Below are 21,956 nucleotides of genomic sequence, written 5' to 3'. Positions count from 1 at the left end.
CTGCGCAGCCGGCGCGCCTGGGCCAGGAGGGCAGGTAGGGGCCGGGGGCGGGGCTGCCGCCCCATGGAACGGGGCCGGGGGGCGGGGCTGCCGCCCCATGGAACGGGGCCGGGGGCGGGGCTGTCACCCCATGGAACGGGGCCGGGGGCGGGGCTGCCGCCCCATGGAACGGGGGCTGGGGAGGGGTCGCCCCGTGGAACAGGGGCTGGGGGAGGGGTCGCCCCATGGAACGGGGCTGGGGGAGGGGTCGCCCCGTGGAATGGGGTCTGGGGAGGGGGTCACCCCGTGGAAAGGGGGCTGGGGGGGCAGTCACCCCATGGAACGGGGCCTCCCTGGGCTGGGGTCATCCCCCCATGGATTACGGGGGTGGGAGGAGGGGTGACTCCACGGTTTGGAGGAGGGGGTGACCTCAGGGGTTGGGGTGACCCCGCAGATTGGGGACAGAAGTGATCCCAAGCAAAGGGGGAGGGATGATCCACAGATTGGGGCCTGGGGTGACCCCCCCCAGATCCAGGGCTGGGTGACCCCACAGATGGGGGACTGGATGACCCCACAGATCAGGGGCTTGGGTGACCCCAAGGAAAGGGGGCTGGGTGACCCCACAGATCAGGGGCTGGGGTGACCCCAAGGAAAGGGGGATGGGTGACCCCACAGACAGGGGGCTGGGTGACCCCACAGATCAGGGGCTGGGGTGACCCCAAGGAAAGGGGGCTGGGTGACCCCACAGATCAGGGGCTCGGGTGACCCCACAGATCAGGGGCTCGGGTGACCCCAAGGAAAGGGGGACGAGTGACCCCACAGATCAGGGGCTCGGGTGACCCCAAGGAAAGGGGGACGAGTGACCCCACAGATCAGGAGCTGGGGTGACCCCAAGGAAAGGGGGCTGGGTGACCCCACAGATGGGGGGCTGGGTGACCCCACAGATCAGGGGCTCGGGTGACCCCAAGGAAAGGGGGACGAGTGACCCCACAGATCAGGGGCTCGGGTGACCCCAAGGAAAGGGGGACGAGTGACCCCACAGATCAGGGGCTCGGGTGACCCCAAGGAAAGGGGGCTGGGTGACCCCACAGACAGGGGGCTGGGTGACCCCACAGATCAGGGGCTGGGGTGACCCCAAGGAAAGGGGGATGGGTGACCCCACAGATCAGGGGCTGGGGTGACCCCAAGGAAAGGGGGATGGGTGACCCCACAGATCAGGGGCTCGGGTGACCCCAAGGAAAGGGGGACGAGTGACCCCACAGATCAGGGGCTCGGGTGACCCCAAGGAAAGGGGGACGAGTGACCCCACAGATCAGGGGCTCGGGTGACCCCAAGGAAAGGGGGCTGGGTGACCCCACAGATAGGGGGCTGGGTGACCCCACAGATCAGGGGCTGGGGTGACCCCAAGGAAAGGGGGATGGGTGACCCCACAGACGGGGGGCTGGGCTCTCACTGTCTCTCCCCCCAGCTGCCCCCCAGCTGCAGGCCTGGTCCCGCCCAACCCCCGGGCACCGGGCTGGCTGACTCTGGGGTGCCAGGCCTGGGGGTTCCCCACGCGGGACATCGAGGTGTCCTGGCTGCGGGGGAACACGACGCTGCCGGGGGCCGAGGCGGGCCCGGGGCTGCCCAGCGGGGACGGGTGCTACCAACGCCAGAGCCGCCTGCGGGTGCCCGAGGGCGAGGCCCAGGGGGTGCGGTGCCAGGGCAGGCACGGGGACCTGGAGACGCCGCTGGAGACTGCGTGGGGTAAGTGCCCCCCCCGAGACCCCCAGCACCCCTTCCCCCCCAGCCCTGTCACTGGGATCCCCCCAGAGACCCCCCCAGTGCCCCCTTCCCCCACAGCCCTGCCACCGGGATCCCCCCAGAGACCCCCCAGTGCCCCCTTCCCCTACTGCCCTGCCACCGGGATCCCCCCAGACACCCCCCCAGCGCCCCTTCCCCCACTGCCCTGCCACCGGGATCCCCCCAGAGACTCCCCAGTGCCCCCTTCCCCTACTGCCCTGCCACCGGGATCCCCCCAGAGACCCCCAGCGCCCCCTTCCCCAACTGCCCTGCCACCGGGATCCCCCCAGAGACCCCCAGCGCCCCCTTCCCCCCACAGCCCTGTCACTGGGATCCCCCCAGAGACCCCCAGCACCCCTTCCCCCACAGCCCTGCCACCGGGATCCCCCCAGAGACCCCCCAGTGCCCCCTTCCCCCACTGCCCTGCCACTGGGATCCCCCCAGAGACCCCCAGCACCCCTTCCCCCACAGCCCTGCCACCGGGATCCCCCCAGAGACCCCCCAGTGCCCCCTTCACCGCCTGCCCTGCCACAAGGATCTCCCTTGCACCCCCCATGTCTCCAGATCAACCCCTTCCCCCACTGCCCTGCCACCGGGATCCCCCCAGAGACCCCCCAGCGCCCCTTCCCCCACTGCCCTGCCACCGGGTTCCCCCCAGAGACCCCCCAGCGCCCCTTCCCCCACTGCCCTGCCACGGGGATCCCCCCAGCACCCTCCAGTGCTCCATAGCACCCCCTTCCCCCACAGCCCTGCCACCGGGATCCCCCCAGAGTCCCCCAGCGCCCCCTTCCCCCCACAGCCCTGCCACCGGGATCCCCCCAGAGACCCCCCAGTGCCCCCTTCCCCTACTGCCCTGCCACTGGGATCCCCCCAGAGACCCCCCAGTGCCCCCTTCCCCCACTGCCCTGCCACTGGGATCCCCCCAGAGACCCCCCAGTGCCCCATTCCCCCACTGCCCTGCCACGGGATCCCCCCAGAGACCCCCCAGTGCCCCCTTCCCCCCACACCCTGCCACCGGGATCCCCCCAGAGAACCGCCAGTGCCCCCTTCCCCTACTGCCCTGCCACCAGGATCCCCCCAGCACCCCCCAGTTCTCCATAGCTCCCCCTTCCCCCACTGCCCTGCCACTGGGATCCCCCCAGAGACCCCCAGCGCCCCCGTCCCCCCACAGCCCTGCCACCGGGATCCCCCCAGAGACCCCCCAGTGCCCCCTTCCCCCACTGCCCTGCCACCGGGATCCCCCCAGAGACCCCCCAGTGCCCCCTTCCCCCACTGCCCTGCCACCAGGATCCCCCCAGCACCCCCCAGTGCTCCATAGCACCCCCTTCCCCCACTGCCCTGCCACCGGGATCCCCCCAGAGATCCCCCAGTGCCCCCTTCCCCCACTGCCCTGCCACCGGGATCCCCCCAGAGACCCCCCCTGCGCCCCTTCCCCCACTGCCCTGCCACCGGGATCCCCCCAGAGACCCCCCCAGCGCCCCTTCCCCCACTGCCCTGCCACCGGGATCCCCCCAGTGACCCCCCTGCACCCCTTCCCCCACTGCCCTACCACCAGGATCCCCCCAGAGACCCCCCAGTGCCCCATAGCACCCCCTTCCCCCACTGCCCTGCCACCCGGATCCCCCCAGGCCCCTCCCCACTGCCCCTTGCCCCCACAGCCCTGCCAGCCCCCCCGCTGCCAGGAGCCTCCCACCCCAATTTCTAACTGTTCTCCCCATGGCTCTGTCCCAGCCTCCAGGAGCCCGTTGTACCGAGGGGGCGTCTCCCCTGGGACCGTGGCCGGGGCGACTCTGGGGGCGCTGGGGGGCCTGGCCGGCCTGGCGGGGGCGCTGCTGCTGTGCAGGAGGCGAGGTAAGAGGGGGGCCGGGCGGGCGGGGGGCGCAGCTGGGCTGAGAACGGGCACAACTCGTCTCCTGACCTCGCCCACCGCTTGTGTCTCTGCAGCTCGCTGGAAGCTGGGACAGTCCCGACTGGGCCTGGCCTCAGGTGAGAGACCCCCCGGCGCCCCCCTCAGACAGGGAGTGGGGTCCTGGGGGGATATGCCCCGGGGTCTCCCCTCCGGGATACCCCCTCCGGGAGCCCCCTGCCCTGCCCCCGGGATACCCCCTCCGGGAGCCCCCTGCCCTGCCCCCGGGGTCTCCTCCCCGGGATACCCCCTCCGGGAGCCCCCGCCCTGCCCCCGGGGCCTCCTCCCCGGGATACCCCCTCCGGGAGCCCCCTGCCCTGCCCCCGGGGCCTCCCCCCTGCCCCTCCCCAAGGGGATATGCCCCCGGGGTCTCCCCCCCACAGGGATACCCCCTCCGGGAGCCCCCTGCCCTGCCCCCGGGGCCTCCCCCTGCCCCTCCCCACGGGGATATGCCCCCGGGGCCTCCCCCCCCAGGGATACCCCCTCTGGGAGCCCCCTGCCCTGCCCCCCGGGCCTCCCCCCTGCCCCTCCCCAAGGGGATATGCCCCCAGGGTCTCCCCCCCCAGGGATACCCCCTCCGGGAGCCCCCTGCCCTGCCCCCGGGGTCTCCCCCCTGCCCCTCCCCAAGGGGATATGTCCCGGGGCCTCCCCCCCCACAGGGATACCCCCTCCGGGAGCCCCCTGCCCTGCCCCCGGGGCCTCCCCCCCCCCAGGGATACCCCCTCCGGGAGCCCCCTGCCCTGCCCCCGGGGTCTCCCCCCTGCCCCTCCCCAAGGGGATATGCCCCCGGGGTCTCCCCCCCCCGGGATACCCCCTCCGGGAGCCCCCTGCCTGCCCCCGGGGCCTCCTCCCTGCCCCTCCCCAAGGGGATATGCCCCCGGGGTCGCCCCCCCGCGTGATCCCCCCTCCGGGAGCCCCCGGCCCTGCCCCCGGGGTCTCCCCCCCCACAGGGAGACCCCCTCCGGGTGGGAGCCCCCTGCCCTGCCCCCGGGGCCTCCCCCCTCCCCCTCCCCAAGGGGATATGCCCCCGGGGTCTCCCCCCCCCGGGATACCCCCTCCGGGAGCCCCCTGCCCTGCCCCCGGGGTCTCCCCCCCCACAGGGATACCCCCTCCGGGAGCCCCCTGCCTGCCCCCAGGGCCTTCCCCCTGCCCCTCCCCAGGGGAATATGCCCCCGGGGTCTCCCCCCCACAGGGATACCCCCTCCGGGAGCCCCCTGCCCTGCCCCCGGGGTCTCCCCCCCCACAGGGATACCCCCTCCGGGAGCCCCCTGCCCTGCCCCCTGGTCTCCCCCCCCCAGGGAGCCCCCCTCCGGGAGCCCCCGGCCCTGCCCCCGGGGTCTCCCCCCCCACCGGGATACCCCCTCCGGGAGCCCCCTGCCTGCCCCCAGGGCCTCCCCCCTGCCCCTCCCCAGGGGGATATGCCCCCGGGGTCTCCCCCCCACAGGGATACCCCCTCCGGGAGCCCCCTGCCTGCCCCGGGGGCCCGCCCCCGCACAGTGATACCCCCTCCGGGAGCCCCCTGCCCTGCCCCCTGGGTACCCCCCCCCACAGGGATACCCCCTCCGGGAGCCCCCTGCCCTGCCCCCGGGGTCTCCCCCCCAACAGGGATACCCCCTCCGGGAGCCCCCTGCCCTGCCCCCGGGGTCACCCCCCTGCCCCTCCCCAGGGGGATATGCCCCCGGGGTCTCCCCCCCCACAGGAATACCCCCTCCGGGAGCCCCCTGCCTGCCCCCAGGGCCTCCCCCCCACAGGGATACCCCCTCCGGGAGCCCCCTGCCCTGCCCCCGGGGTCTCCCCCCCCACAGGGATACCCCCTCCGGGAGCCCCCTGCCTGCCCCCGGGGCCTCCTCCCTGCCCCTCCCCAAGGGGATATGCCCCCGGGGTCTCCCCCCCACAGGGATACCCCCTCCGGGAGCCCCCGCCCTGCCCCCGGGGTCTGCCCCCTGCCCCTCCCCAGGGGGATATGCCCCCAGGGCCTCCCCCCCCACAGGGATACCCCCTCCGGGAGCCCCCTGCCCCCGGGGTCTCCCCCCTGCCCCTCCCCAGGGGGATATGCCCCCGGGGTCTCCCCCCCCACAGGGATACCCCCTCCGGGAGCCCCCTGCCCTGCCCCCCGGGTCTCCTCCCTGTCCCTCCCCAGGGGGATATGCCCCCGGGGTCTCCCCCCCACAGGGATACCCCCTCCGGGAGCCCCCTGCCTACCCCCGGGGCCTCCCCCCCCCACAGGGATACCCCCTCCGGGAGCCCCCTGCCCTGCCCCCGGGGCCTCCCCCCTGCCCCTCCCCACGGGGATATGCCCCCGGGGTCTCCCCCCCCACAGGGATACCCCCTCCGGGTGGGAGCCCCCCCTCCGCCTCCCCCTGCCCCCTCCCTGTTGGGGCTACACCTCCTGGGGCCCCCTCCCCCTGGGGCTCCACCCCAGGACTTCCCTGCCCCACCCCCATGCACCCCCTTCCCCATGGGAGACATGCCCTTGGGAGCCCCCCCCGCCCCGTGACCCCTTCCCCCTTGGGGCATCCCCCCACCCCGCAAACCCCCTTGACCCCGGGCTGGGGGAGATGCACCCCCCACCCCCACGCACTGAGTAACCTGCCCCCCTTCTCCTCCGCCAGAGGAAGAGGTGCCCGAAGACAGCTGATCCCATGGGTCTGGTAAGTGCAGCGCCCTCCCGCCCCCCATCACAGCCCCCGCTCCGCACCTGGGGATTTCTGGGGGAGCAGGTCCGCCCCCCCGTGGCCACAGCGGGTACTGCAGCCCTGACTTCCCCAGCTCCCAGTCCGCCCCTCCCGCCCCCCAGGGGGGTTTCTGGGGGGGGGGTGACCCCCAGCTAATGCCTTTACCGACCCCAGCAGGTTTTCCCTCCACCCCCCCCCCCCCGGCCCCTTCTCTCATTCCCTTGTTTTTCCCCCAGGCCGGATTTTCCACCCGGACACCTGGGTTCCTGGCCACCCAAGGCTGGACACGTGAACTGAGTCGGAAACGTCGCCTGGCCCTTGAGAACCTGGGGGCCCCACTGATTGTCAATTGATTTCTGCCCCCAGCCCTGCTGCCCCCGGTTCACTGTCCCCCCCCGCGCCCCCCACCCAGGGCCGCACGCCCAGGCAGGGAGCGAAGGGCCGTGGGAAATGGCCCCTTTCCCTCGCTGGCCGTGCAGCGCCGAGCACCCGAGGCCGGGCCACTGCTGCAATATGGATCATAAAGAACCGTCTGTAATCGTCACCCGTGTCGGTGCCTCCCCCAGCGCCAGGGCTCGGCGGGGAAACAACCCCCGGCAGCAAAACCCCAGGGGCTGGCGGATTCGCAGAACCGGCACCCCAGAGGGGACAGGCCCTGGCCCCATTCCCTGCCCCAGGGCCGGATCAGAGCCAGCGACCCCCAGAGGAGACAGGCCCCTGCCCTGGGGCCAGATCAGAGCCAGCGACCCCCAGAGGGGACAGGCCCCGTGTCCCGTTCCCCGCCCCCCTGAGCCAGCCAGTCCCCGCCCTGGGGCCGGGTGGGAGCCGGCGCCCCCCAGAGGGGACAGGCCCCGTGTCCCGTTCCCCGCCCCAGCAGGCTCCATGTTCACCAGTCAGGAGCCCGACTCCGGAGCTGAATTCTGCACATCACATTTATTTACACAAGGGGGAAAATCAACAGAATCCCCCGCCCTCCCCGGCTGGAAACCCCCCTTTGTGCAGACTCCCTGGTGGGGAACGCGCTGCCATGGGGCTGGGTGCGAATCGCCACCCAGGGGCCTGCGCACTCAGCCGCTCCCTGCGACCCTTCGGCACAGCCGAGCGCTGACCAGCCCCCGCCCCACACCCCGGGCCCCCCCACGGCACCCCAGGGGAACAGGGAAAGCCGCGTTCCTGCTGCCAAGCAGGGGGGCAGGAGTTCCCCCCCCCCCCCCGCGCCAGGCGCCGGCTCTGTGCAGACTCAGGCAGCGGCGCACGCAGGGCAGCGCCCCCGCTCCCCTCGCAGCACCGGGTTCGGGCTCTGCACACTCAGGGCAGCCCCGCCCCTCATAGCACCGGGTTCAGGCTGTCTGCCCCCCCCCACCAGCTTTAACCCACCAGCCCCCACTCCCTTCGCAGCCGGGGGCCAGGGCCGGGGGGCAGGGCCGGGGGGCAGGGCCAGGGGCTCCGGCTCACAGCGGCCGCTCCGGGGCGTGCACCCGCAGGTGGGAGCCGGGGGGCAGAGCCGGGGGGCAGGGCCACGGGCTCCAGCTCACAGCGGCTGCGCCCGGGCGTGCACCCGCAGGTGGGAGCCGGGGGGCAGGGCCAGGGGGCAGGGGGGGGGCTCCAGCTCACAGCGGCCGCTCCGCGCGCGTGCACCCGCTGGTGGGCGCCGGGGGGCAGGGCTGGGGGCTCCGGCTCACAGCGGCCGCTCCCGCGCGTGCACCCGCTGGGGGGAGCCGGGGGGCAGGGCGGGGGGCTCCGGCTCACAGTGGCCGCTCCCGCGCGTGCACCCGCAGGTGGGAGCCGGGGGGCAGGGCGGGGGGCTCCGGCTCACAGCGGCCGCTCCCGCGCGTGCACCCGCAGGTGGGAGCCGGGGGGCAGGGCCAGGGGGCAGGGCGGGGGGCTCCGGCTCACAGCGGCCGCTCCGGGGCGTGCACCCGCAGGAGGGAGCCGGGGGGCAGGGCGGGGGGCAGAGCCGGGGGTCTCCGGCTCACAGCGGCCGCTCCCGGGCGTGCACCCGCAGGTGGGAGCCAGGGGGCAGGGCCGGGGGGCAGAGCCGAGGGGCTCCGGCTCACAGCGGCCGCGCCCGCGCGTGCACCCGCAGGTGGGCCGTCAGGTGGGAGCTGTGCCGGAAGCGCTTGCAGCAGGCAGGGCAGGCGAAGGGCCGCTCGCCCGTGTGGATGCGCTGGTGCCCGGTGAGGGTGGAGCCCTTGCTGAAGGCCTTGCCGCACTGGGCGCAGGCGAAGGGGCGCTCGCCCGTGTGGGTGCGCTGGTGCTGCAGCAGGTCGGAGCTCTGGCCGAAGCTCTTGCCGCACTGGGGGCAGGGGTAGGGGCGCTCGCCGCGGTGCAGCCGCCGGTGCGTCAGCAGGTTGGAGCTGCGGCTGAAGCCGCGCCCGCACTCGGCGCAGACGTAGGGCTTCTCGCCCGTGTGCACCCGCCGGTGGGCCACCAGGTCCGAGGCCTGGCTGAAGCGGCGGGGGCAGTCGGGGCAGCGGTGCGGGCGCTCGCCCGTGTGGATGCGCTGGTGCTTGACCAGCACGGAGGTGTCGCCGAAGCGCTTGCCGCACTCGGGGCAGGGGTAGGGGCGCTCGCCCGTGTGCAGGCGCCGGTGCGTCCGCAGGTTGGAGCCGCGCAGGAAGCCGCGCCCGCACTCCGGGCACCGGAAGGGCTTGTCGCCCGCGTGGATCCGCTGGTGGGCCACCAGGTTGGAGCTGCGGGAGAACCGCTTCCCGCACACCAGGCACGGGTAGGGGCGCTCGCCCGGCTGGGGGGCGGGGGGCCGAGCTGGGGGGGCCTCCTGGGGGGCAGGCTCTGACCCATGACCCAGAGTGCCAGGCTGGGGGGCCGGGCCCTGATCTATGGTGCCCTGACTCAGGGGGTTCTGCTGCGGGGCAGGATCTGACCTGTGACCCATGGGGCCCTGGCTCAGGGGACCCTGATGGGGGGCAGGCTCTGACCCCTGACCCGTGGGGGGCTGCCGGGGGGCAGGCTCTGACCCATGACCCGTGGGGGGTTCCTGGGGGGCAGGATCTGACCCGTGACCCATGGGGGGTTCCTGGGGGGCAGGAGCTGACCCGTGACCCGTTGGGGGCTGCCGGGGGGCAGGAGCTGACCCGTGACCCATGGGGCCCTGGCTCAGGGGACGCTGATGTGGGGCAGGCTCTGACCCCTGACCCGTTGGGGGCTGCCGGGGGGCAGGAGCTGACCCGTGACGCAGGGGGCCCTGCTGGGTGAGGGTGTCCTGGCCAGAGAGGGGCTCTGAGCTGTGACCCAGGGGGCCCTGCTGGGGCAGGGGGCAGGAGCCCTGATTCAGGGGGCCGGGCGGGGGGCCGGGCTCTGCCTCCTGCCGCCCGGCGCCCTCGGGCCCGTGGCCCCGCCGGTGGCGCGCCAGGGTGGAGCTGCGGGCGAAGCTGGCCCCGCAGCGCTGGCAGCGGTAGGGCCGCTCCCCGGTGTGGCTGCGCTGGTGGTTGACCAGGGTGGAGGCCAGGTTGAAGCCGGCGCCGCACTGGCCGCAGCGGAAGGGCCGCTCCCCGGTGTGGGCGCGCTGGTGCTGCACCAGGTCGGAGCTGCGCCGGAAGCCCTTGCCGCAGTCGGGGCAGGCGAAGGGGCGCTCGCCCGTGTGCCGGCTCCGGTGGGCGGCCAGCCCCGACTGCACGGCGAAGGCCTCCCCGCACTGGCCGCAGCGGTAGGGGCGCTCGCCCGTGTGCAGGCGCCGGTGCTTGGCCAGCGAGGAGCTCTGGGAGAAGGCGCGGCCGCAGTGCCCGCAGCGGTAGGGGCGCTCGCCCGTGTGCAGGCGCCGGTGCCGCTGCAGGGTGGAGCTGGCGCGGAAGCTGCGCCCGCACACGGAGCAGTCGTAGGGCTTCTCGCCCGTGTGGGTGCGCCGGTGCGCCAGGAAGTTGGAGCTGGCGCTGAAGGCCCGGCCGCAGTCGGGGCAGACGTAGGGCCGCTCGCCCGTGTGGATCCGCAGGTGCTGCGTCAGGTGGGAGCTCTGCCCGAAGGCCCGGCCGCACTCGGGACAGGCGTACTGCCGCCCGGGGGCCGGGGGCCCGGCCGGTCTCGCTGGGGCGCCGATCCCCGGCTGGGGCGCTGGGGCACAGCTGTGGGGCGTCCCTGCCGGCCGGATCGTGGATTCGTTCAGCCCCTCGCTGGCCCCGTGGGGAGCCGGGACAGAGCTGTGGGGCGTCCCTGCCGGCCGGATCGTGGATTCGTTCAGCCCCTCGCTGGCCCCGCGGGGAGCCGGGACAGAGCTGTGGGGCGTCCCTGCCGGCCGGATCGTGGATTCGTTCAGCCCCTCGCTGGCCCCGCGGGGAGCCGGGACAGAGCTGTGGGGCGTCCCCACCGGCTGGATCGTGGATTCGTTCAGCCCCTTGCCAGCCCCACAGGGAGCCAGGGCACAGCTGTGCGGCGTCCCTGCCGGCCGGATCGTGGATTCGTTCAGCCCCTTGCCAGCCCCACAGGGAACCGGGGCAGAGCTGTGGGGCGTCCCTGCCGGCCGGATCGTGGATTCGTTCAGCCCTTCGCCGGCCCCGCGGGGAGCCGGGACAGAGCTGCGGGGCGTCCCTGCCGGCCGGATCGTGGATTCGTTCAGCCCCTTGCCGGCCCCGCGGGGAGCCAGGGCAGAGCTGTGGGGCATCCCCGCCGCCCAGATCATGGACTCGTTCAGCACCGGGGCAGAGCTGCAGGGAGCCAGGGCAGAGCCGTGAGGCGTCCCTGCCGGCCGGATCGTGGATTCATTCAGTGCCAGGGCAGAGCTGTGGGGCGTCCCCGCCGCCCGGATCGTGGATTCGTTCAGCGCCAGGGCAGAGCCGTGAGGTGTCCCTGCCGGCCGGATCGTGGATTCATTCAGTGCCAGGGCAGAGCTGTGGGGCGTCCCCGCCGCCCGGATCGTGGATTCGTTCAGCGCCAGGGCAGAGAAGTGGGGCGTCCCCGCCGCCCGGATCGTGGATTCGTTCAGCCCCTCGTCGCCTGCCCCGCGGGGAGCCGGGTCCGCGTCTCTCTCCCCAGCAGGGTTTTCCCGCCGGCGCTCGCAGGCACCTGGGCTGGGCAGATCACTCTCCTGGGGTCGTCCCGGTACCATCCCGTGTGGCCCCGCTGGCTGGGGATCCCCCTCGGCCTCGCTGGCCGGCCCGTCGCCTGCGGGGGAAAGGATCTCGGTCAGTGTTCTCGCGGGGCGGAACATGCCCCCCCCCCCCCCGCAGGGTTTAGTAACCGCTGAGCTGTATGTTCACTCTGACGGGGGGGTTCTCGCACAGCCGCAGGGTGACCCGGCACTGGCTGCCCTGCCGTGCGCTCGGCACAGCCTCCGCGTCCCGTCCTCTCATTTACTCCCTCCTGTGCTGTCGTTTTCTCCCTAGTTCGCGGGTTCCCAGGGGAGATGGGGGGTTTCCCTTCCTCGGTGAAGCGAAGCTCTTGGCTCGGTCCCAGGTCTGTCTGTGAACCCCCCGGAGCCCCGTGGGACAGAGAGAGGGATTCAGACCCGAGCCGTCCCTGCTCGGGAAAGGGAACAAACCAGAGAGCTCAACGCAGGAATTATCCCCTCGCCGTGGGGAATCGGGGCCTGGTCGGGGAGGATCCTGAGCCAGGAACCCCCCCAGGATTCCACCGCTAGCGTCTGAGCCAGCTCGCTGTGCTGCCTTCCTGAGCCTGCAGACATGGACCCGGGGCCTCTGCTGCTGCTCAGCGCCTCCCAAGGGGACAAAGAGACCGAGCGGTCGGATTCAGAGCGGCCGGCAGGCTGACCCCTCCCAGGCTGGTGTCTCTCGGCTGCGGCAGGGCAAGCCCTGAGCAGCAGCCGAGGCAGCCCCGGGGCTGGGGGGGCAGAGGGACAGAGTGGGACAGACAGACGCGGGGGTGTAGTCAGGACCCAGCCCGGGCTGTCTGTGGGGCCTGATCCCAGCGCTTCTAGGCCTGAAAACAGCCTCCAGGGACAGACACACAGACAGGACAGAGGTGTATGGACAGACAGACCGACAGGCCTCCAGGGACAGACACACAGACAGGACAGAGGTGTATGGACAGACAGACGGACAGGCCTCCAGGGACAGACAGACCGACAGGGACAGACAGACCGACAGGGACAGAGGTGTATGGACAGACAGACCGACAGGCCTCCAGGGACAGACACACAGACAGGCACAGAGGTGTATGGACAGACAGACGGACAGGCCTCCAGGGACAGACACACAGACAGGCACAGAGGTGTATGGACAGACAGACCGACAGGCCTCCAGGGACAGACACACAGACAGACCGACAGGGACAGAGGTCTCTGGACAGACAGACCGACAGGCCTCCAGGGACAGACCGACAGGGACAGAGGTCTCTGGACAGACAGACCGACAGGCCTCCAGGGACAGACCGACAGGGACAGACAGACAGACAGGCACAGAGGTCTCTGGACAGACAGACCGACTGACAGGGACAGACAGACTCTAAGTAGCCAGGAACACACACAAAATGGAGGTTGTGAAACCAGGACATGTGCGGGGGCCGGGGCAGCCCCTGACGGGCCCGTAAAGCCCCTTCTGTTACGGCCCAGGATTTAAAGGCCCCAGGAAGCCGGGGGGGAATTTCTGAGCCGGTTTAAGCGACTCCTCACCTGTGCGGGCGTCTCTCGGGGTCTCCTCAGCGCCCCGGGGCCCCGGGACCCCCGGCTCTGCCCCTCGCTCCATCCGGGAGAGCGTCCGGCCCAGGGATCAGAAATCCTGCTCGGGGGCCGGGACAGGCGAGATCAGGGCGTGCGACGCGGCAGGAGAATATCGGCTACAGGGAACGGCCCATGACTTGAACCCAGCCCCGGCCTGCTCCGGGGGGCAGGATACCGGGCGGGATGGGCCCCTGGGGCTGACTGGGGGGCAGGGAGGGGGCAGGATACCGGGCAGGATGGGCCCGTGGGGCTGACTGGGGGGCGGGGAGGGGGCAGGATGGGCCCGTGGGGCTGACTGGGGGGCAGGGAGGGGGCAGGATGGGCCCGTGGGGCTGACTGGGGGGCGGGGAGGGGGATACCACCCCAGGAGGTACCACAGTCCCTGGGGTCTCACTGTCCTACAGACACCCGGGGCGGGGGGGGGCTCTGGGAGGACCGGGGGGGCTGCGGGATGTTCGGATCTTAGTCACCCCCCTGCCCGGGGCTGCTCCTGCCCCATGGCTGGATGGGGGTCAGCGCCCCCCCCCCACTTCCTCCCGCTCCCCCCCCGCGGTCCTGCAGCGCCTGGCTCGGCCCCTCCCGCACTGCCCCCATCCCCCTCCTGCCCCGCACCGCCCCCCCCGCGGTCCCGCAGCGCCCCGCGGTCCCCTCCCGCACCTGCCGGCCCGGCGCAGCAGCTCCCTCCCCCGGCGGAGCTCGGCGCTGCCCGGCCCAGGGGCGGCTCCAGCCCAGCGCGGCCCCCGGGCTCCCCCCGCCCGGGCCGGGAGCAGCAGCGGGGCCGGGCGCGGACGCGGCAGCGGCGCTGACCCAGGAAGCCCAACCCCCGGGGGGGCGGGGCGGGGAGAGGCCCCGGGATGGGGGGGGACATGGACCCGCCCCCCGACCCGCCTCTGCCGGGCGGGGGGGGGCGCAGCCGCTCCGGGCAGGGCAGAAAATGCTGCTGCTGGGTTCAGAGCCGCCCCCCACGGGGGGAAATCATCTCCCCCCCCCACAATGGGCTCAGCTCCCCACAACCCCCCCAGGGACGGGCTCAGCCCCCTCCTCCCCCAGGGACGGGCTCAGGCTCTCGGCACACTCAGGCAGGGTCCCTGTCGGTCACACTCAGGGCAGCCCCCCCCCAGTGATGGGCTCAGGCTCTCGGCACACTCAGGCAGGGTCCCTGTCGGTCACACTCAGGGCAGCCCCCCCCCCCAGTGATGGGCTCAGGCTCTCGGCACACTCAGGCAGGGTCCCTGTCGGTCACACTCAGGGCAGGCCCCCCCCCCCCAGTGACGGGCTCAGGCTCTCGGCACACTCAGGCAGGGTCCCTGTCGGTCACACTCAGGGCAGCCCCCCCCCAGGGACGGGCTCAGGCTCTCGGCACACTCAGGCAGGGTCCCTGTCGGTCACACTCAGGGCAGCCCCCCCCAGTGACGGGCTCAGGCTCTCGGCACACTCAGGCAGGGTCCCTGTCGGTCACACTCAGGGCAGCCCCCCCCAGTGACGGGCTCAGGCTCTCGGCACACTCAGGCAGCTGAAGACAAGGCCACTGGGCACAGAGCGGGAGGTGCATGTGCGCACGCACACACCTATGCATGCGCACACATCCATGCACACACACATATCCATGCACACACACCTGTGCACACACGCCCATGCACACTCACACCTGTGCACGTACACACACACATCCATGCACACACCCACACCCGTGCACACGTACACACGTCCATGCACACGCACACACACTCACACGCACACACGTGCCGACCAGTGGGTCGCACAAGCAAAATGTGCAACCAGTGACCGATGTGGGACGTGGCTTTTGGCCAAGATGCCCCAGCCCTGGCCAGGCCCAGTCCTGCGAACCCCACCCCGGTGTTTTCTGTCCCCCAAGCCCCGTGGGCTGCGCGTCGCCGGCCCCTGGCCAGTCTGGGTCTCCGGGCCTGTCCTGGTGCACCAGGCGCCGCAGAGCACCGTCCCCTCCCGCTCGCGCCGCGCGGCAGGCCGAGTTCTGGCTGCCCCAGGGGAGTTGACGCCCACCTCTCCCTAGGGACCCCCGGGAAACCCACCGCTCTTTAAAATGTCCCATGGGTTCAAAGGGTCCCTTGAGCTCCCACCACTGCCCGGGGTTTCCATCCGCCAGGTCTAGTCCTCGGCAGCCTCGCAGACCAGCCCTCGGCGCGACAGAGACACCAGCCGGTAACCACAATGGACGCCGAGGGTTCACGACTGTTCGTCCAGGACTGGTCACCTGTGCCACCGGCCTGCGGCCCCTTCCCTCTGTCCAGGGGCTGCAGCCACCACTGTCACCGGGCCGGCCCCCTGCCCTCCCTCCCTCCCGCGGGCCGGCCCTGTGGGGCTGTCACTGCCCGGCCCCCTGCCCTCCCTCCCGCGGGCCGGCCCCCTGCCCTCCCTCCCCCGGGCCGGCCCAGTGGGGCTGTCACTGCCCGCCCCCCTGCCCTCCCTCCCGCGGGCCGGCCCAGTGGGGCTGTCACTGCCCGGCCCCCTGCCCTCCCTCCCGCGGGCCGGCCCAGTGGGGCTGTCATTGCCCAGCCCCCTTCCCTCCCTCCCTCCCGCGGGCCGGCCCAGTGGGGCTGTCACTGCCCGGCCCCCTGCCCTCCCTCCCGCGGGCCGGCCCCCTGCCCTCCCTCCCGCAGGCCGGCCCAGTGGGGCTGTCACTGCCCGGCCCCCTGCCCTCCCTCCCGCGGGCCGGCCCCCTGCCCTCCCTCCCTCCCGCGGGCCGGCCCAGTGGGGCTGTCACTGCCCAGCCCCCTGCCCTCCCTCCCGCGGGCCGGCCCCCTGCCCTCCCTCCCTCCTGAGGGCCGGCCGAGTGGGGCTGTCTCTGCCCAGCCCCCTGCCCTCCCTCCCCCGGCCCGGCCCCCGGCCCTCCCTCCCGCGGGCCGGCCCAGTGGGGCTGTCACTGCCCGGCCCCCTGCCCGCCCACCAGCGGGCCGGCCCCCTGCCCTCCCTCCCGCGGGCCGGCCCCGAGGGGCTGTCACTGCCCGGCCCCCTGCCCTCCCTCCCGCGGGCCGGCCCAGTGGGGCTGTCACTGCCCGGCCCCCTGCCCTCCCTCCCGCGGGCCGGCCCCCTGCCCTCCCTCCCGCGGGCCAGCCCCCTGCCCTCCCTCCCGCGGGCCGGCCCAGTGGGGCTGTCGTGACGGGGGGTCCCCCAGGGGGACTGCGCCCCCTGCTGCGGGGGCCCCCGCCTGCTCACTCGCTCGGGGCTGGAGGAAATAGGGGACCCTGAGGCGGGCAGGGCCCCTCGCCCAGCCCTGCCCTGCCCCCAGCAACGGGCTTTGGAAGAGCCCGACCCCTGCGGGATGAATTGGGGCGAAAAGCAGCTTCCGCTTTGGGGCAGAAGTGGGGAAAGGACGCTGAGCAATCGGGGACGTCCCCGCCCCATAGAACAGCCGCCCCCTACATGGGGGCTAAACTGTGACCGATAACACTCCTGTGTGACTGCCGCCCCGGCACCTGTGAGCAACCCTACAATAACAAACCCATGTGACCCCAGCCCTGGTGCACAGGAGGACTGAAGCGCATAGGAACGGCCACACCGGGTCAGAGCAAAGGTCCGTCCGGCCCAGCGTCCTGCCTGCCGACGGTGCCTGGTGCCAGGGGCCCCCGAGGGAATGAACAGAGCAGGGACTCATGCAGTGACCCATCCAGGGCCGTCCCTGGCTAGCCTGGGCCCTATGCGGCTCCCCACGGGGGAGGGGGGGAGGCCTCCGTGGGGGTGGGGGCTGGCTTGGGGGGGAGGGGGGAACCCACCCCCAGCGCTCATCGGCGGCGCGGCTCGGGCCAGGTCGCTGCACTTCCCGCCGCTGGTGAGCGCAGGCCCGGCCCTGCTGCAGTCCTTGGGCTGGGGCAGAGCAGGGGGGGTGCCTTGGGGAAGGGGTGGGGCAGGGGTGCCCCACGTTTCCTGGTGCCCTACGCAGCTGCATACTTTGTATACAGGTAAGGACGGCCCTGGATCCATCCCCTGTTGCCCAGTCCCAGCTTCTGACAGTCGGAGGCCAGGGACACCCGGAGCAGGGGGTTGCATCCCTGCCCCTCCCGGCTAATCGCCATTGATGGGCCCGGCCTCCAGGAACTCACCGGGTTCTTTTGAAAACCCTGCTATAGCCTTGGCGTCACGACATCCCCTGGCGAGGAGTCCCACAGCCCGACTGCGCTGTGTGGGGAAATACGGCCTTGTGTTCCTGTCCATTTCGTTGGGTGACCCCTTGTTCTTGTGTTAGGAGAACGAGTAAACAACAAACACGTCCTTATCTGCTTTCTCCACACCCGCCATGATTGTACAGACCTCGGTCAGATCCCCCCTTAGCCGTCTCCTTTCCAAGCTGAAAGGTCCCAGTCCTATGAATCTCTCCTCATACGGCAGCCGTTCCACACCCCTCATCATTCCTGTTCCCCTTTTCTGAACCTTTTCCAATCCCAACAGATCCTGTTTGAGATGGGGGCGACCACATCCGCACGCAGTTTCCAAGGTGTGGGCGTCCCATGGATTTATATAGAGGCCACATGTCTTATTATCTGTCCCTTTTGTCACAGTTCCCAACATCCTGGTCGCTTGTTTGGCTGGCGCTGCACATTGAGTGGATGTTCTCAGAGAACGGATACAACTTAGATAATGTTTTCACCCCTCATCTACAATGACCCCAAGATCTTTCTGGAATGGGAACAGCCAATTCAGACCCCATCGTTTTGTATGCATGGTACTGGGAGGATGTTTTCCCACGTGCATCGCTTTGCATTTATCAACACTGAATTTCATCTGCCAGTTTGCTGCCCAGTCACCCAGTTCTGTGAGATCCCTCTGTAGCTCTTCGCAGTCTGCTTTGGATTTAACTATCTTGAGTAGTTTTGTATCATCTGCAAATTTTGCCCCCCTCACTGTTTACCCCTTTTTTCAGATCATTTAGGAATATGTGGAACAGGACTGGGCCCAGTACAGACCCCTGGGGACACCACTATTTACCTCTCTCTGTTCTGAAAACTGACCATTTATTCCTACCCTGTGTTTCCTCTTGTAACCAGTTACCGATCCATGAGAGACCTTCCCTCTTATCCCATGACAGTTTACTTTGCTGAAGAGCCTTTGCTGAGGGACCTTGTCAAGGGCTTTCTGAAAGTCTAAGTCCACTATATCCACCACATCCCCCTTGTCCACATGCTTGTTGACCTCCACAAAGAATTCTAGTAGATTGGTGAGGCAGGATTTCCCTTTACAAACACAACAACTCGCGTTCATCTGGGTGTCTGATAATTCTGCTCTTCACTAGAGTTTCAGCCAGTTTGCCCGGCACTGAAGTTGTGTTTCCTGGCCTGCAACTGCCAGGATCATCTCTGGAGCCCTTTAAAAATTGGTGTCACAGTAGCTCTCCTCCAGTCACCTGGTACAGAAGCGGGTTTAAATGATAGGCTACATACCACACTTAGTAGTTCTGCAATTTCACATTTGAGTTCCTTCCGACCTCTTGGGTGATACCATCTGGTCCTGGTGAGTCACTTATTACTGTTTAGTTGATCAGTTTGTTCCAAACCCTCCTCTAAGGGGACCTCAATCTGGGACAGCTCCTCCGATCTGCCACCTAACAAGAACGGCTCAGGTGTGGGGATCTCCCTCACCTCTTCTGCAGTGAAGACCAGTGCAGAGACTTCAATCAGCTTTTCTGCAATGGCCTCGTCGTCCTTGAGTGCTCCTTTCACACCTCGACTGGCCATTGGCCCCATTGATCCTTTGCCTCGCCTCCTGCCTGTGATGTGCTTAACAAAACGTTTGAGTCTTTCGCCAGCTGTTCTGCACATTCTTTTTTGGCCTCCCTAATTGTATTTTCACACCTCACGTGCCAGAGTTTTTGCTCCTTTCTATTTTCCTCACCAGGATTTAACTTCCACAGTTTAAAGGGGCCTTTTTGCCTCTCGCTGCTTCCTTTACTTTGTCAGCCAGCCACGGTGGCTCTTTTTGGGCCTCTTCCCGTGGGTTTTGCTTTGGGACACACATTGAATTGGAGCCGCGAGGTTTCCATGCAGCTTGCAGGCACCTCGGTTTTGGGACTGCGCCTTTCGATTTCCGTGTAACGAGCTTCCTGGTTTCTGGGTAGTTCCCCTTTCTGCAATGACCCGCTCCGGGGGTGGCTGCTCCCCCCCCCCGCCCCGTGCAGAGCATGTATGTAGCAGGCCATATCCATAGACCTCAAAAGCAGGAACGTTTCATTATACTCGTATTACAGGTGGGGAAACTGAGGCACGGAGCCACCCCGACTTGCCCGAGATGACACAGTAAGTCAGCGGCAGAGCTGGGCCCAGAACCCAGGTTCTGCGCAGTCCCAGGTCTGTCCCCTGTCCACTGCATCCTGCTGCCGGCTTCCCCCTGGGTACAGCGTTGGGAGGAGGGAGGTGGGCTGCTGCTTTCCCCTCGGACTCTCCCCTGCAGCAATGGGGCTGTGGCCGGGTTATTGGGGGAGCAGGCCCTGGCTCTCTCCTCTGCCCCAAAGCGTTTGTAACCAGTTAATCTGGGGACGGGCGCTCCGTCCTCCAGCCTGACCCAAAGGCCAATGGGAGATTGGAGCCGTGTCTTGGTCACTCGGTAAAGCCGCAGGTGTCCTAACCTAACCACCGCGACTCCAGCAGGGAACCCAGGGCTGCACTTCCCGTCCCCCCGGCTGGGGCGATAGGGTCGCCCAGAGCCCTGCGCTCAGCTGGCTGCTGCGCTTTGGGCACCCCCAAATCTTGGTGCCCCAGGCGGCCGCCTAGTGCGTCTGGTGGTCACAGCGGCCCTGGGTGGGCCCTGCCCCCGATGTCGTGTAACTCGATGGCGGTCGCTATTCCTGAGCGGATCAGCGGGCGTCAGCTCCTGGACCAGATCCTGTTTGTGCTCCATCTGGCCCCCCACCTTGCTGCTCTCACGCCACTGAGGTGTGCCTGGGACTGAAACCTGGCGCAAGGGGGGGATCCCCCCTCTGCTCCTGCCCCGATTGGCCCGGGGCTGCGGGGAGCAGAGCCAGACAAACGCAGAAGTTTGATGAGACGTGTGGTCCAGAGCAGAACCGAGACCACGTGGGTGACCCCAGCCCCTCGTCCTGCGGCCCCAACCCCGGCCCAGCTCAGATCCCCGGCCAGGATGCAGCTGCCTCTGCTCCGCTCCTGGGCTTGGGGGGCCCTGGCTGGTAAGTGGGGACCCCCCACCTGGGCCTTTTCACTACTGGGGGCAGGGGTGTCATCGTAGGGTCAGAGTGGGGTGCAGGGGGAGATGGGTTCGGCAGGGAGAGACCTGATGCCAGGGATGAGGGGTGCTCAGGAGACTGGGACTGATTCATCGTGTTCCCCACCCTGCTCCATCCTCCCCCCCCCGCCCCCCAGCCTCCCCATCTCTCCCCACAGCGTCTCTCACCCTCCGGCTGCTCCGAACCACCATCTTCCACAACGCTGGCTCCGTGGACATGGCGGGGATGGCCCTGCTGGGCGACCTGGAGACCCACTCCCTGGCCTGCAGCACCTGCGAGATCCGCTTCCTGCAGCCCTGGGCCCGGCAGGGCCTGAGCCCGAAGCAGTGGCAGGACCTGGAGCTGCTGATCCATGGCTCCCTGGCCGACTCCATCCGTGTGATGAGCAGAGCGGGTAAGGATGCAGGCGAGGGCTGAGTATGGCGCGGGCTGAGGGGGTCGGCCCCCAAACCCAGCGGGGAGCTGAGAACTGACACGCTCACAGCAGCGTCTGAGTGGGTCCTGACGGGGTGACAGATATGATGCATGGATTGGCCATTCCCTGACCCCCAGCCAGCCGGTCTCCTGCCCTGGGGCGGGTGCCCCCTAAAGGGAAAGGCCTTTTCTCGCCCCACTCAGCTGGCCAGTCCCCCCCCCCCCTGGGGCCAGTGGCAGATTAGCCAATGGGCAAATGGGGCCCATGCCCAGGGGCTCCAGCCAACTGGGGGGCCCAGAAAAATGTGTCCCCCCCCCCACCCGGACCTGCTCCGCCTGCCTGCCCAGAGCTCCTGCCAGGAGCGGGGGCTTTCCTCGCTCTGCTCGCCTGGCGGTCCTGCCGGGAGCAGCTGGAGCGCCGGGGTGGGGGTGGAGCAGGGCCACCGCCCACGCCCTGACCCCGCTCCCTGGCAGGAGCATGGGGGGGCTGCAGGCAAAGGGGAGCCCCACAAAACCCTAATCCGCCCCTGTCGGGGGCCATGCAGACGAGGGGACTCACCCCTGCGGCGCCTCCTGCTGGTCGATCTCGGGAATTAGCTCAGTTGAGCTCTGGAGCGCCCTCTGCAGGCCGGTGATCCGCCTGTCCTCTGGGCCCCCCGTGTCCCTCCCTGGACCCGGTACCCCTTTAACTGGGGGTGCTGGCCCCTGGCAGTAACCCCTCAGTCTCAGGGTCTCCCCTCCCAGGGAACCCCCCCCCCGACTATCCCCACCTCACCTCAGTGTATGGCTACTGCCAGCCATCGTCTCGCCCCCGCGCCCTGGGGCAGGCTGCAGTGTCAGCACTGGCAAGGGGGGGTCGGACCTGCTGCCCTCTGCAGCCCCCAGGACCTGTTAGCCCAATGCCAGGCCGCAGCCTGGGGCTTTCCAGGCTGGAGCTCCCCAGCTCCCCAGGCCTGGCCTGGCCCGGCACCCTGCCCCAGCTCCCTGCAGCCAGGCCCGTCTCCCTCTACAGGCAGAGGGAGACCACAGAGCTCCTGGCTCCCAGCCTCTTTCTCCAGGCCGGCTGGGGCCTGATTGGGGCCTGGCCCAGCTGCAGCCACTTCCCGCTCCCAGCCACAACCTTCCCCCCGGGCTGGGTTAAGCCCTTCAGGGCAGGAGCAGGGTAACCCCCAGCTCTGGGGCCAGCCTGTAGCCGGCGCGCCCTGGAGGGGAAAGTCCCCGTGTCCCAGCCCCTCACCCGGGCCCTTGGCCCCGTGTCCCAGCCCCTCACCCGGGCCCTTGGCCCCGTGTCCCAGCAGAGGAGCGTGTAGGCTGCTCCCGGGGCCACCTGTCCTGAACGTTGAAAACCGACACTCTGCAAAC

At 70.2% G+C, this 21,956-nt stretch overlaps 2 protein-coding genes and 1 long non-coding RNA gene across 3 annotated transcripts; 1 reads left to right on the top strand and 2 right to left on the bottom strand.

The window, feature by feature from the left end:
* The first annotated feature begins 1,496 nt into the window (after positions 1–1,496).
* On the top strand, positions 1,497–6,886 carry LOC123346225. The gene is made up of 5 exons (XR_006572950.1): positions 1,497–1,725; positions 3,493–3,612; positions 3,706–3,747; positions 6,280–6,318; positions 6,579–6,886. It is a non-coding gene; the product is annotated as an uncharacterized LOC123346225 (long non-coding RNA).
* Positions 6,887–8,279: 1,393 nt separating this feature from the next.
* LOC123345024 (endothelial zinc finger protein induced by tumor necrosis factor alpha-like) lies at positions 8,280–11,114 on the bottom strand. The gene has a single exon (XM_044981576.1). It carries the CDS (start codon positions 10,973–10,975, stop codon positions 8,396–8,398), a length of 2,580 nt encoding a protein of 859 aa, XP_044837511.1. The 5' UTR covers positions 10,976–11,114; the 3' UTR covers positions 8,280–8,395.
* On the bottom strand, positions 10,984–13,135 carry LOC123345811 (collagen alpha-2(I) chain-like). Its single transcript, XM_044982867.1, has 3 exons — positions 12,923–13,135; positions 11,131–11,457; positions 10,984–11,000 (listed from the first exon to the last, which is right to left on the bottom strand). Exons 1-3 carry the CDS (start codon positions 12,993–12,995, stop codon positions 10,984–10,986), a joined length of 417 nt encoding a protein of 138 aa, XP_044838802.1. The 5' UTR covers positions 12,996–13,135.
* Positions 13,136–21,956: the final 8,821 nt, after the last annotated feature.

The sequence above is a fragment of the Mauremys mutica genome, chromosome 12 (genome assembly GCF_020497125.1).
Source record: "Mauremys mutica isolate MM-2020 ecotype Southern chromosome 12, ASM2049712v1, whole genome shotgun sequence".
In the NCBI taxonomy this organism is placed as follows: Eukaryota; Metazoa; Chordata; order Testudines; family Geoemydidae; genus Mauremys; species Mauremys mutica.
Note: the sequence above shows the minus strand (reverse complement) of the source record. Positions and strands in the feature narration are given on the sequence as shown.

Excerpts from the sequence above, each read along its gene's own strand:
- LOC123345811 (XM_044982867.1), bottom strand. The coding sequence starts at position 12,995 with ATGGAGCGAGGGGCAGAGCCGGGGGTCCCGGGGCCCCGGGGCGCTGAG. Across the intron at positions 11,458-12,922 it reads CCCGAGAGACGCCCGCACAG|GCGACGGGCCGGCCAGCGAG; the intron begins GTGAGGAGTCGC and ends TTTCCCCCGCAG.
- LOC123345024 (XM_044981576.1), bottom strand. The coding sequence starts at position 10,975 with ATGATCTGGGCGGCGGGGATGCCCCACAGCTCTGCCCTGGCTCCCCGC.